This window comes from Trachurus trachurus, assembly GCF_905171665.1.
Source record: "Trachurus trachurus genome assembly, chromosome: 20".
Classification (NCBI taxonomy): Eukaryota; Metazoa; Chordata; class Actinopteri; order Carangiformes; family Carangidae; genus Trachurus; species Trachurus trachurus.
The window spans coordinates 8,885,586-8,900,725 of record NC_139911.1 but is presented as its reverse complement, the minus strand read 5'-3'; the positions used below and the strand labels follow the sequence as shown (position 1 = coordinate 8,900,725).

General features: G+C 39.8%; 1 protein-coding gene across 3 annotated transcripts; it reads left to right on the top strand.

Moving 5' to 3' along the window:
• The first annotated feature begins 1,183 nt into the window (after positions 1-1,183).
• nup58 (nucleoporin 58) lies at positions 1,184-14,392 on the top strand. Of its 3 annotated transcripts, none has more exons than XM_083995383.1 (13): positions 1,184-1,591; positions 2,107-2,273; positions 2,364-2,396; positions 2,496-2,771; positions 3,879-4,062; positions 4,213-4,278; positions 4,510-4,684; positions 4,881-4,960; positions 5,173-5,291; positions 5,542-5,624; positions 5,746-5,947; positions 12,457-12,555; positions 13,040-14,392. In XM_083995383.1, exons 1-13 carry the CDS (start codon positions 1,509-1,511, stop codon positions 13,207-13,209), a joined length of 1,737 nt encoding a protein of 578 aa, XP_083851509.1. In that variant the 5' UTR covers positions 1,184-1,508; the 3' UTR covers positions 13,210-14,392. The 3 variants fall into 3 exon arrangements, with proteins under 3 accessions (XP_083851509.1, XP_083851510.1, XP_083851511.1); XM_083995384.1 differs by lacking the exon at positions 12,457-12,555 and adding an exon at positions 11,326-11,409; XM_083995385.1 differs by lacking the exon at positions 12,457-12,555.
• Positions 14,393-15,140: the final 748 nt, after the last annotated feature.

The following is a 15,140-nucleotide window of genomic DNA, read 5'->3' as shown; positions in this document are numbered from 1 at the left end:
GTCGATAACACCATCCAAGTGTAACATATTCTCTATAAATTGTGCAGGTATTTGTAATCAGTATAAAGTTTGTTTTGTTTTAATTGAGCACAACCATGTTTAATTATTGTTGTTACTTTATATTGTTTTTCTTTTTTTTCCTGTCCTGTCTTGTATTTTTAACTGGACCCAGAGTCTGTAGGCTACTAATAAATTATCTATCTATCTATCTATCTATCTATCTATCTATCTATCTATCTATCTATCTATCTATCTATCTATCTATCTATCTAATAGACTGCACGATGTGTGGTGTGATATATGGTGAAATTACTTTAACTGAGGTCTATTTTTTTTACATATTTGATCTCAAGTTTAGGCAATGTGAGTCTTGTCTGAAGGTCCACCTGTTTCAGTTTATAATTTACTCATGAGGCTCATATGACATTGATAAATAGGTCTGCAATTAACAGAGAGCTTTCAAAACCCCTGAAAGTCTGGGGCCTTTGGCAATCCAGAATCACATATGGTTAGATGAGTCATACAAGTTATGAATTAAATGAATGGCCTACTAAAAATAACAATTACACACATTTGTCTGCAAGAAACTGCTGAGAATAAGAAATAGTAGGCTATAGCTTACCAAGCAACAGAGTTATGAGGAAGTGATGTTAGCAGGTACTGACAAACTTATTTTTCTTTCTTTCTTTTTTTTAATATAAATTAATTAATGGTGCACATGAACATTTTGGTTTTTGTAGATGTTTTTACATTCCTGTATTAATGTAAAATGTATTTGCACTATGAATTCAAGTGCAATATACTATATAAGCCAAAACAGCAAGGAAAATACAATGTAAAAAAAGTAGGGGAAAAAGACATACCAAAAAAAAAAAAGTTAAAAACGTGACAAAAATGAAAAAACACAAGATTTTCAAATTGCCAGGCCCTTGAATCCGCCACAGTGTTTCAGACTCAAATCGTATTTTATTTTGAAAGATAAACCGGAATCAAATTGTAGTTCTTTGTCGTAGCTGGACGTTTTTTTCTTTCTTTTTTTTTGGCAACGTCCGCAAGACAGCGCCAGCCGTGGAGGTTGCGCATGCGTGAGCCGTCACGCGAGAGAAAAACAGCGATAGGGACGACGGGAAATGTAGTTGGAAGAATTTCTTTTTTACCCAGAATGCAGTAGCTATTCGGGAAATACCAGGCGGGCAATAGAAAAAACAGCACCATGCGAGAATTCACACTGCGATATTTGGCAGCTTTAGACATCTTTAAAACTGAAGTATAGGTTGCCAGCACAAACCAGTACAAACTGAACTGATCCGGGTTTGTTTGTGGAAGGCGACAGTTGAGTCGAAGTATGTTTTAAAGTGAATATAAGACCGCGGACTTGGCCCTCATGCGTGCGGGCACCTCTCCGTGCTAACTAAATAGCGCGTTAGCTGTGATGCTGCTGGGCTCTTGACGAGTGGGAGAAGTCGAAATAGCAAATTGGTGATAAATGAACGTCTCCTGAAAGGAAAATGTCTGGCTTCAACTTTGGATCGGGAACTCTCGGTGCCGCCGCCAACACGGGCGGTGGATTCGCGTTTGGGGCAGCAACCAGGTAACGGCAGATCTCACAACAGCCGACTTGCTAACGTTAGCTTAACGTTAGCTTAACGTTAGCCAAAGTTACCCTGACGATTGGCGGTGATGTGCCTCCGCCAGTTACCGTTGCCTGAGTTTAAACTTATTTCTACAACAACTCAACCGGCTGATTGTATTTAAACTAAACTAATGACTATTGTGTTGCCTGGTGTTACACGTTTCAGGGAAATCTTGGTTATGATTATGTTATTACTCCATGTGCTAACTTAGTCCTATTCCTCGGTTGTCATTTGATCCAGGAGTTAACGTTACATGCGAAAGTTAAGAAGTGTATGTCCCTCTAACTTTGCTCAACATTTATAAATGTGCATTAACAGTACGTTTACTTGACATGTGCCCAATTTGATTGAACTCTGTGTGTTTTTATTGCAGTGACAAAGTATAAATGTGTGCATAACGTAGTTCTCAGCTCTGGGATCATGGAAGAACGGCAAGCAATAAAACTGATACCACTGTCTTTTCCCTCCTCAGTGCACCACCTGCAGCCAATACTGGTGGCTTCTCTTTTGGGGCTGCTTTGGGTACAGCAGCCCCCACCCCTGCCGCCACCACCAGCACCACTCCAGCTCTTGGCCTAGGCGGCACTCTCTTTGGTCAGAAACCTACAGGAGGATTCTCGTTCAACACACCTGCCTCAAGTAATTATGTTATACTTATACACTACGAGTGTACCGATAAACCAACTGCCCATTTATTGTGTTTTAACTTGTGATGTTGTTTCCTTTCAGGCGCTGTTGCACCCACTACAGGCCTTACATTAGGTATGTTTGCGTTCATGAGATGATCTAGAAGTGAGATTGTGGAAGTGAAACAATGAAAACAAGTTATAACCTTAATTTGTATTTCATTTTATTTTTCAGCCACTAGTTCGGCCCCCACTGGCTTTAGCTTGGCTTTCAACAAGCCCACCGCCTCAGCAACACCGTTCTCCCTCACCACCACAGCCACCACCTCTGCGCCGGCCCCCGCCGGAGCAGGTTTGACATTTGGCTCTGTGTTGACGTCCACGGCTCCACAGCAGCCAGCAGCAACGTCCTTCACTCTTGGTGGTCTTGGTGGCACAACAACGACCACAGCAGCAGCCGCAGTAGGCCCATCGCTGGCTAGCAGTCTCTTCGCCAACACTGCTGCTACAGGTGGGATGCAAACAGTCTTGGCATGTTCTTGTATGATGAAGTGGTTTGAGCTGAATTAGACATTTGGTTGTGTAGAGTGTGAGTTTGAAAACATGTTATGCACACATAGTGAAATAGGGCTGGGCGATATGGCAAAAAACTTTATCACAATGTATTTTTCCATATTGATCGATTCTCCATTCTATTCGATATGTATTTTTTGCTGATGCTGACTGAATCCTGAAGAGACCAGAAAATGTGTTCAGTTTGGGAGGATGACATGAGTTCACTTTAATGTTCATTAAGGGTGGAACAGTTCACTAATCCACAGTTTGATTTGATTTACATTGTTTTTTGTTGTTTTCTTCTTTCTACCATACATCAGCTCTAAAATGTGTCTATCAGGAGGCTATAGTCTTTCTATTTATTTGAACAGGTTGTCGATGCATATTCAGCTTTTTACTCTGACAGTTTTATTGCTCTGACACGGTAACTACGAGCAGAGTTCAGGTCATCTCAGGTGATTTGCAGGTTATTGTTTCCCTTCACCGCTCAGACGCGATGCTCTCTGCATGCGTACAGCGCTGAAACTCTACAGGAGCCTAACGCATGTTTTTCATGCTGCTCATGAGCAAACATATGAGACGTGTTACCGCAGAATAAATGTCACGAGCAGCTCTGTGTTTTCACAGTCGGACTTTTCTCCTCCACTTTCTTACCGTCGTATAACCAGGTCGCTCTGACTCCACACTGCCAGGCTTCTTTTCATGAAGACCGAGACAGACAAACTGACCGCTCCACACATTCACCATCGCTTCAGTTGCCACCGGCTGCACTTCCACTCATTTCCTCCCTCTTTTAATTCAGCTGCTGCAACTCAAACTAACTCTATAGTAAATGCTCACTACAGTAGGCGGAGTATCAGACGGCAGAGTGACAGGCTGCTGTCGTGCTTTTTACTGCCATGTGATATTGAGGAAATATGACCACAGCCGATTATCGAAATTGATCAAAAATGTATCACGATCCTGAATCGAGATCGTTTTATCGCCCAGCCCTATAGTGAAATAATTTTATTAGAAGTACTTCTCCAGCATTTTTCTAACCTGTGTTTACTTTGTGTTGCAGGTTTGGGTTTGGGTTTGGGTTTGGGTCAGACCACTCTTGGAGGAGCTGGTCTCACATTGGGCTCTCTGCTGTCTACCTCAACAGCAGTATCAGTAGCCCCTGCCCCTAGTCTTGGCTTGGGTGGGGTGGACTTCAGCACTTCCTCTGAGAGTAAAAGTGACGCATCATCTGGAACCAATGCGCAGTAAGTCATGATTACCAACATATAAATAGCTGTCCATGCTCTAATGTAAGTCATTCCAAACCTGATTATATAGGATGACACAGTTTGTTTTAATGATGAAAATCATCCTCTCTCTCTCTCTCCCCCCCCCCCCCCCCCCCCCTCCCGCAGGGACAGTAAAGCTTTAAAAGATGAGAACCTGCCCCCAGTCATTTGTCAGGATGTTGAAAATTTCCAGTAAGTCCACAATTCTGTGCATTTTTATTGCCATGGGAGAATTATGTAATTTATTTTAAAAATGCAAATGTCAGCCTGTTTCGTCAGTAGTATTGTTGTTGTAGAAGAGGTGTGGCTGCTTTGGTTGTATGCTGTAAACAATGCTAGTTCATAGAGTCAGAAAGTTTTGACTTGTTGATTCTATTTCTTGCTTTTGAGTAAATTATCTGTTTCCCTTCTCTTTTTTTGTAGAAAATTTGTGAAAGAGCAAAAACAGGTTCAGGAGGACATCAGCAGGATGTCATCGAAGGCCATTTTCAAAGTCCAAGATGATATCAAGAGCCTCAAACAGCTTCTCTCTGTCAGTGCCAGTGGTTTGCAGCGCCAGGCTCTGGCTATTGACAAACTAAAGCTGGAGACAGCACAGGTAAAAAAAAAAAAAAAGGATAACAATTTCCATACACAAGCCTGTGTGACAGATATAAGATGTAAACATATCTTATCTTGCTAGTCTTTTCACTTCTGATGTGTAAAATGATCTCTTATAATAATGTGAAATCCGAGGGTTTATGGCTAATCTGTCATTACAGAAATCTGACATTCCTGTGTTTTTCCTTTTTAAGGAGCTGAAAAATGCTGACATAGCACTGCGTACACAAAAGACTCCCCCTGGACTTCAACATGAAAACACAGCTCCATCAGAGTAAGCAAGCCACCATAATAGCCCTGAAGCAAATCAAAGACGGAGTGCAGAACTGCAATGTGTATTTATTTACCTCAGCCTATATCCACTCGTCTTAAACCAGTGTCCTATGCGGAAAGCACAAAATAACATCTCTTAACTGTTAAGTGTCAAATTTTATCACTCCATCGATTTGACAATATGAAAATGTGTGATTTTTTTTCTGTGTTTAGTTATTTCCGCAGCCTGGTAGAGCAGTTTGAAGTGCAGTTACAGCAATACCGACAGCAGATAGAAGAATTGGAGAACCACCTGACAACACAGAGCAGTGGCTCCCACATCACACCTCAGGGTAAGAGGACGCTTGTCTGACTATTAACACAACAATGGAAACTCAGTATTTTAATAACTTACTTTTAATATATGTGTTATATCAACTGATCAAAAGGGGGGGAAAAAAACATGTTTTGCGGTGAATTAAAGTTTCTCTTGACATGTTTGTGATTTTTGATTCTTGTTCTTCTTTTTTTTTTGCCACCCTTTTTTTTTTTCACAACACAAATGTGATCACGGATGATGATTTTGTTGGCTGTGTTTTCCAGACCTGACTTTGGCCATGCAGAAGTTGTACCAGACGTTTGTTGCGCAGGCCGCCCAGCTCCAGTCAGTTCATGAAAATGTCAAGGTTAGTTATTTTCCTCCAGCTTTCCTCGAAAAATAAAATATCCCTATCCACTTACTTAACAAGAAGGTCATGTCACATTTTCATCATATTTTTCTTTCCTATGCCTTGTCTCATATTACAGATCTTAAAGCACCAGTACCTTTCCTATCGGCGAGCCTTCCTCGAAGACACCACGGACGTCTTTGAGTCCAAACGGGCATCCAGCAGGAAGTGGCAAAGCACGGCACGAGTCACAACTGGGCCCGCCCCGTTCTCCAGTGTGCCCAACGCTGCAGCGGTTGCCATGGCAGCCACCTTGACCCAGCAACAGCAGCCAACTCCAGGTCTGACTGCCTACAAGTTCTAAAAAGTTCTTCTCCTCCTCTACACCTTGTTAAAAGAGCATGAAGGGGGGAGTCTTTGGAGAGGACAGGTTGAGTCGGCTCTAAAAACGAGATAATTTGAGAGTGGGAAGGCCAAGAGGTGACAAAGAGGACAATTAAAAAAATAAAAATGGAAACAAAAGGCTTAGTTGCTGCAAAGCTATTTCATCTATACTTCCTCTGGTGAAAGAGAAAAGCGAAAAATGGGGAGAAAGGGGGAGATAGGAGAAACGTGTTGCTAAACTCTGACAGGAAACCGTTGTGCTGCCTTTCCATCATGTCTCTCGTGACTCTGTTCAAGAGTTAGGCATGTTTATGTTTATGTAATGCGCCTTACAATACCAGAGTGACGTCTTATAGATGGCTATGGCGTGAATCTGGCAGTGTTGGTGCCAAGCCTGTACAAACACACACTGAATGTTACACACTTTCAGTAATACCAAGGATATAACAAACCCCTTCACCTCATTTCTCTCTTTTTCTCTGTGCCCTTTCTAATGAGATGTAAGAGCAGGTACACAAATGATAGTCCAGCTATCTCAGTTTTATTCACTTGAATCTTGAATTTTTAATTAGAGTTACAATAACTTATTTGAGTTAGGACTATATTTTATTCAATGCTTGAAATAAGGTGACTCAGTGAAGGTTGTCACATTTGGGGTTAAGAGGATTTTACATTTGCTGTGAAAATAATGCGTCTGGGTTATCAGTCAGTGTACAACATAAATTATAATGTAGCTCTTACTATCTTCATTCTAACTGTTTCAGAGGTTTTCTGCATGTAGGAAACTTCAAATGGATCAGGTGCCAAATGGCATCAGATTACATCACTGAAAATACAGGACTTGACATTTTATAGAAGAGAATTTATATAAAGATGCTGTTTCCATTGTTTTTAGAAGCTGCAGTTTCTCTTGTTCAGGGTCTCACTATATTGGTCTTGGCTCAATTTGGCCATACTCTAAATAATAACCACCTCACCCCAATCACACTAAAATCAAACCTATTAGTAAGTATTATTCCACATAGTATTAAATTAATATCCAGCATAAGCAGATGGGTGAACACTGGGCTGTTTGATCACACTTAGTACATACTCTGAGTCAGAGGTGTGTATGTGGCAAATTGACATTTTTAGGAGTTGTTCATTGGTGTGTACTGTACATCCAACTTGAATAAACCCTACACACTAATGTTATAGCTGAGCAGACCATATTGTCTCAGCCACTTCAGCACTCAATGGTACACGAAAGAACATTTGTTGAACATTTTACAACTGAAATAACTTGGTCAAGAGTAGTTTCCATTATAGTTGTTGCCACATCTCTGAGGTGTTAAACAAATTTTCAGCCTTTTTTGTAGGCTTTGATTTGTAGGCCATTTTACTGGCATATCAGGGCACCCACTTTTCAAACTAAGCTACTATGTTGTTTATTAGAGTGTTTCTGATGTCTTTTTTTCTTGTGAAGTTAAATAAAGCGTAGTGAAGTCTTAATTCAGAAGTTTGAAAGCAATATTTTAATTGGATGGGAGTTACAAAGGCAACGGGGTTTAGAAGTTGTCACATTGTGAATTACAGGAACTTGTGCCTCAGTCTGCTTTCATTTGCAAATTTCTTCAGCTTCTTTATCATAAAAATCATCAAAGGATCAGATCTGATAACAACCTATTGTGACCCAGACAATGAATGTGACTTTTTCTTTTCAGTATGATAATATTTAAACATTTGCATACATTTGATTGTAAAGCAAGACATGCAGGCGCTATTCTAAATACTTATCAAGCTTACATAAATATGTGCCGAGGAGAACTAGGGATGGGAAAGTTTTATTATTCCACTGTTTAACCACAGATTGCATAATAAGCACTTCAAAATGAAAGTGCACACTACCTTTGCAACTTTGTGCTTCTTTCCAGTTTTTATTTTATTGTAAAGCCAAATTGGTGTCTGATCATTTGTGTAGTTACACAGTAACCCTGTGTGCACTGGGTGAGCTAGCTGTATAAAAAAGAGCTGCATTGCACTGTTTTAAAACACTGCAACTTATTTCTAACTCATAGCATTGCCAGTCTGTTAACCCTAGAGTTGGGAACAAGGGTACTTGATTGTTATTTTTAATGTCAACAGTATTTTTTGCGAAATTCCCATCCATATTGCCAAATAGTGATTAATCTCTCATATTTGACTGCTATTTCATAACGAAGCCTGAACACAAGTGGACGTCTCGGTCTCTTCAATATTTATTTAAATATTTATTTTTATTGTGAATGTGCGTAGCTTAGTCCATAATTGGAATGGCATAGTGAAGAAGAGTGGCCAGTATCACAGCACATAACGACACTAACCATGCAGATGGGTGCTACTTACCTAATGGCAGATTCCTGTTTGACCCACTTTGTTGGTGCAGTGGATGATTGTGTCGGCCACGAGCTTGTTCAGATTTGTGCCTCAGTGGACATAAGGTGAAAGGTGCCAAAAGACTCAGGACTGAAGATATAATCTATTTAATAACCTGAACTGTAAATTTAATTTGAAACAAAGAAATTGTTTTCCATTACTGCATGTTCTTGAAGTGGAAGTGAGGCTGTTAAGTAGCCGGCTTCTCTGTCACTTGTCGCTGGACTAAACAAACTATTATGTTCAGTGTGTGTTTACAGTCTAGTGTTGTGAACAAAGAGCTGAAGTTGCTCATGTTGAAGGTTCATGTATAATATGAATAGCTGATTTTAAAAAGGAGTCTGTATTATCTCAATGATCAATACTAAAATGCATTTCACTGGTTTGGTTGTATGAGGCCAAACCACTGTTACTTGAGTTAAGCTATTTCACCTAAGGGCTACCGTCAGTGTAACAGGGCTGGGTCATTTCATGCTCACTAGTTAGATAAATGATAATGTAGAGTGCTGATCACATGTTGTAATTTCAGGTATTTTTTCCAAGGTGGCGGTACTTTGTACAGACTTTTGCTGAGATCTGTGTAGAAACTCTTTCTTGTTGAGCTTGATTTGTTTGGTAGTTGAGAGGAGGGAAATGGCTTTTGCTGCTCACACTGGTCCTTCAGTGCCAGTAAGATCCATTGGTGCCAAATTAAAAAAAAAAAAAAAAGACAGGCGAGTGTAGTCAGATTTCATGTGCTCATGTCTTTTATTGTGTGGGATTTTATTTCCCACCATTTTATGATGAAAGGAAACGGTGTTGCTTGATGTAGACCCTGAGAGCTCATTATTTTTGGCACTCTCGAGGGAGAAGGGATAGAAAAATGAAGTTTTAAGTGTCACAATGTTAAGTTTTTCACTTCACTCTCTAGCGTTCATCTGTATATTTCCAGCTAGTTGGAGCGGTGCTCCGTGAACCTGACTGATTTCTTGATGGATCCGCTGTGTGTTAATTGATTAAACTGCTGCTTTGGACATTCCAGTCCTCTGTTAAACAACTCTAAAGTTTTGTAGGATAGAGTTTTGGACCCAGCTGGATTTTGTGTAGTTTAGCTCACACTTTTAACATTTTGTCTTCCAAATCTCTACATTCACACTTGGCACAAAAGTGATTTATTATTTGTCTCTCAGAGCTGTTTGGAGCTTGGGAGGTGATGGTAGATATTCAGCCACCTTACTCCTGTACGTTAGGCGTCTTCTCAGTATCTGTCAGTAATCTGTATCCAAATGCTGACTGCTATATTTTCTTGAATGCCAACAGCAAGTGATCCTAATTGCCTCTTCTTTTGTTTTTTAAACTAGTGAAGGAATTAAAATGTGATTATTTTTTCTTTATAGATGATACAGCACTAGCACCACACTTTGCCTCCTGTGCTAAAATCAACTTGTGTTTTTCTCTGAAACTTAATGAGTCTGAATTGTTTGTATGGTATCTCTCTGTCTGATGTTGAGCTTCAGAACAGCAGTTCACCAAAATGGGCCTGATTAGTCACAAATCCACTAAATCAGAGTCTGGTCTTTTGAGTGGTTGGTTGGCTGTTACTCTTTTGAATGTTACTTATTTTCTCCTCATCATTTCCTTCTGACTTTATCTTGGCTTAATTTCTACCGTTTCTTTGCTGGTTTTTCAGTATCTACTTTCCAGGAGGTATTGCTATTGCAGTTCCTCCAACTTGTTTTATATCTTTAGCAATGTCTGACAAGACACACGTCTGCTAAAGTTTATCTGAAGACTATATACAAAGTTAAATAATCACCTCAACTAAGTCAGACTTGATACAAGAAAGAAAAGTATTTGTAGCCTGCGGTTGTGTAGATTTGTAGATTTATCCAAGGTGCACTTTTGTGTTTAAAATCAATAATATACCATTAATCACATATTTAGGCTGCAGTACTGTCTAAGAATACACTGGTGAAAAGTGTTCAAGCAAACACATACCACAAAGGTCAATCTATTCCTGTTGGACGACTGACCCAAAACTTGACCACATTGATTTCCACAAACTGTAACATATCATTAAGTTTCATTTATTATGAACATTTTACACTGAGAGGCAGCCATAGATGCCAAATTCACTTTTTTTTTTTTTCAAAAATCTCGAGTGCTTTTACTTGTAGATGAGTGTGTTTAAACTTATATAACTAATGCCTGTTGATAACAGTATATTTAATATATAATATGGTGTGCCTTTTAAGCTATATTCAACTATTGTGTGATGCATTTCTTTGGCGTATGCTAGTTCATTCACTCTCAAATCTTGAAAATTTGGAAACTTGTCAAATGCAGTAGCAGTTAGCAATTAACAATCAATTCTGTTCTAAACTGTTTGTTTGTGTTTTATGTAAGTGGAATTGCATATTAAATTGACAATAAATCCATTTTTAAACAAAGAAACGTTTGTCCTTGTTTCTTTTTGACTGGAGTTGTTTTAACAATGCAGACTAATTGGAAGCCTTGCAAAATTTGAGTGAGAAAGAAACTGCATAAAGAAAAAGACAAGTTTCTGAGTGAAAGAACTAGCAGCACTTTTTCCCAATTCGTCAGCAACATAACTATTGCCAATGTACTGGAATGTTAAATTGAAAACAATATTTGTAAAGTACTTATTTGTGCATTGCCTTCATAGAATCTGTAATGTGCATTGCCCAATTCTGCAGTTACACTGAAGGACTGTGTTTTTAAATCACTATGTGATGGTTGTATAGAATAGTTACTCATCTGCTGCAATCTTTGGGACTTATTTTTAAACTTCTTGATATGAAAGCATATATTCTAGTCGATTTATAAAATTGTATTTGATTGTAGTGCAAGTCAAAAAATACATATTTTGTACTCTTCATGGAGGAACATCAGCACAACGCATTCAGAGGAGTAAAGAATATGCTCTCTCTCCATGCCTTAGGGACCCAGGCACCCTTGGGGGCAGGGTTTGGAAACCCCTTTGCCTCGGCAGTGGGCACGAGCTTGGGCTCTTCTACCCTTGGAGGTACTACCTCTGCCTCATTTTAAATGAATACTCCCTTTTTATTTTTTCCTTTCCCCCTACACTCTCAACCAAGCAGCCTGTTTGTTTGAGGCCTTTGTGTTCTTTTTTTAATAGGAAAGAATACACAGGCTGTGTGTGTGTGTGTGTCTGAGAGAGTGATGCAGTTGAAGCTTGGCAGTTTTTTTCTGTTCTTCCCTGTAAAAGTGGTCAGGTGCGTTCACACCGCAGGAAAAGCAAGCCCTTGCTGGATGTTGCTGTGTTTACCAGTTGCATCATTTATTGAAGATAAATTTGGTTGAACAAGGCTCCAGTCTGTCCCTAAATGGGGACATTTTGCCTTTAAAATGTACTTGTGCTGTCTCAAATTTGAATCTACTTGCACATGTGACACCAGTAAATTCACCTTACTTTTTACACTGGTGAAATGTGGAAGGGATGACTCAAAAGTCTGGAATCTGTCATTACAGGTGGCAGGCCAATATGTGTGAGGATCATCAATGAAAAGAAAATGTGAATCTTTGCTGTGCAAGTCGATTTACACAACTATATTTTTTTGCCTGCGCTCCTAAAATTTGAAGGTAGGGGCCACTGTGCTCCTAGTAAAAAAAAAAAAAAAAAGTTAGTCTGGAGTCCTGCTGAAAAAGCAAAAAAAAAAAATCTATTCGTATTTGTTGTTGGAATACTTTTGCATGTCAACTGGCAAATCCACTTGACAGTATGGGAACGAGTGGTCTGAACGCACACCGTGTTGGTGTGTCCTTCTGTTAGCTTGTGTGAAAAACATCCTTTATGTTTTTTTTCCTCCCCTTGACCCCTGCTTTGCCGTGCAGCGTACTGTGGCTCGTCCTTTCCCTGCAGTCTCCTGTCAGAAGTTAGAACCTGCTTAGCGCTGTACTGACTAGGTTGTGGTAGTTTTGCATATGTACCAGATCAGTTACTGCTTGCCTATTTTTACTTACTAGGCACTGCTCCCGTCCCGTATTTGTTCCCAGTGTAGTGTAGTGTGTGCTTTGCCCAAACTTACTTGCGTGTCACTTTCTCCCACAGGTTTTGGTGGTGGGCCAGGATTTGGTGGGGTGGGGACTGGGGGGTCTTCTTTTGCCTTCTCCTCTGCCAGTAAGCCCACAGGAGGCAGTCTGAGCGCAGGTACATACGTACTGTATCTACCCATTTCATTACTAGCCCCTATATTACAGCAACTAGAAGAATGATAGCACAAACAGAGTAAGTAGACTAGTATTTGTAAGTGCACCGTGTGCACAAGGTTGTAATATTTCTTTGAGCAAATATCGTTAGAGGCAGTTGGACAAGTCTCTTGTATAGATAATGTAAAGCTAATCCTGACCCTCAAAACAATACTATACTACTGTAATAGACGTAGTTTTTTTGGTTTCCTGTCTAGAAGTAAGTAGGCTTTATCAGCACCATCCTTTTATAGTCTTGTAGGCATTTTATGCCAGTGTTCTGGCAGTTTGCCCACAACATAAGTTGGGATCTGGGGTTTTTACAGCAAGCGACCAAAACCTGTTCACAGCTTATCTGCTCCATTTAGTTTTCTCCACTCTTTCCTATTCTTCTTTAACCTGCCTTATCTCTTTGCTAACCTGTGTGCATCATCTTGCATTTCCAGGATTTGGTAGCAGCAGCAGCTCAGGCTTCAACTTCAGTAATCCTGGCCTCAACCCCTCAGCCGGGCTGACCTTTGGGGTGTCTAATCCACCTGCTGCAGGCTTCGGCGCAGGAGGGCCTCTCCTCCAGCTCAAGAAGCCCCCTGCTGGTAATAAAAGGGGTAAGAGATAGAACCAGGGGAGGACAGCCCTGTGACAGACCAGCTGACCACCCTGGGGTTTTCTGCCGTTGAAGGCCTGGTCTCCCAGAAGCATACAAGCGCTACAGCAGCATGGTATCATACATTTAAAATCGTTTTGAAGTACATGCTTAATAAACATTGAGAAAGATAAGATCCAGCATTATATTTTTCCCATACAATGACTTGTATTTTCCACTGTTATACATTAATTTCTTTTAGTTTGATTCCAAATCAATATAGTAGACAGTGGCACATATGGAAAGGTTATAAAACATTGCTTTCATAATTTCAAGCGTTGCCCATTCACACTGCTTCAAAAAAGTTGGTCTGTAGCACAACAATGCTTTTGGGGTTTCCAGATACGGACAGAGCTGGGTCAATTACACATCATTTTAGTGATCTGTGTGGAACTGCTTTAGTCCCAATACTTTACAAGAGAGATATGTTTTTGCGCTTTGAGGTTTCATTATGTTACACAAACTGAATTGTAAAACTGCACTTGAAGGCCTCTCAAATGATGACTTGGCCCAAGTCTCGTCCAGGGAGGGGGTAAGATGAGTTAAGGGAAAAGAAGTTTATGGGGTAAAAGTTGGTTTCTGTGTCTGAAGCTGTCGACGGGGAGTATTATCTGAATCTAGATAGTTTTATAGGCACAGAAGTGTCCAGGGTGGGTTTTTGGGGAAGCACAGTTTTATTTTTGTATCAAGCGGAGAAAGACATTTGGGAGGGGTAAAAGGGGACTAGCACGTTGGGGTAGTCCATTTTCTAGTCCATGTAACCTGTGTTGTTTTCGCTAGATTCCATCCTTATCATTGTTTAATAATTACTTTTTAAACACATTTTGTTCTCCCTGTGTACCACTGTTAAAATCTGGAGAGAGGAGGCACTGTGCTATTTGTATTACATGGCTCCCATTAGATATTAAGTTAGCTGAATCTGAAAGGGATTTCACTAGCAGATTCTACCTACTCGACTCGATTTGTACATGTGCTAGAACAAATTTGCACTTGCCAGTGTATGTGAACTGACAGTGATTGTGTGAATGTGCATGTGTGGCTATTGCATAAGTATGAATTTGTCTCTCTGTTCTTTCATAGTTGCTCAGCTACTTTTGTGGCTGGGAGATATCCTGCTTTTTTTTTTTTTTTTTTTTAATTGTCTATGTCAGTCTGGATACCAAATACTGGTAGTTATACTATTATTTTCTAATCACAGTCTGTGTAAACCTGTATTTTCAAGAAGCTGTTTAATAATAAAATCTTCAATATGATGTTTTGCCTGTTTATGGCATCACTTCAATAAATGTGTGTGTTGACACAAAATGATGTCTGTCAATATGTGTTAGCCCAAATGGGTGGAAACACATTAATGGTTGCGCCATTACTTCCACTTTTTGAACAGATATGTCAACATTTTTATAGCCTGTGTCCAACATGTTTTCCAAGGCACTGCAAAAACAAGTGATATCTTCAAAATCAGTTGTAGTGTAAGCCAAAACAAATTGTCCAGTCATCCAGATGTACAATTTTTTTTGCTATTCAATTAAATTCCATTCAGTTCAACTGCACTGAACAAAAATATAAACACCATACTTTTGTTTTTGCTCCCATTTTTCATGAGCTGAACTCAAAAATCTAAAATGTTTTATGTACACAAAAGGCCTGTTCCTCAAATATTGTTCACAAATCTGTCTAGATCTGTGTCAGTGAGCACTTCTCCTTTGCCGAGATAATCCATCCACCTCACAGGTGTGGCATATCAAGATGCTGATTAGACAGCATGATTATTGCACAGGTGTGCCTCATTCATGCTGCCTAATCAGCATCTTGATATGCCACACCTGTGAGGTGGATGGATTATCTCGGCAAAGGAGAAGTGCTTACCAACACAGATCTAGACAGATTTGTGAACAATATTTGAG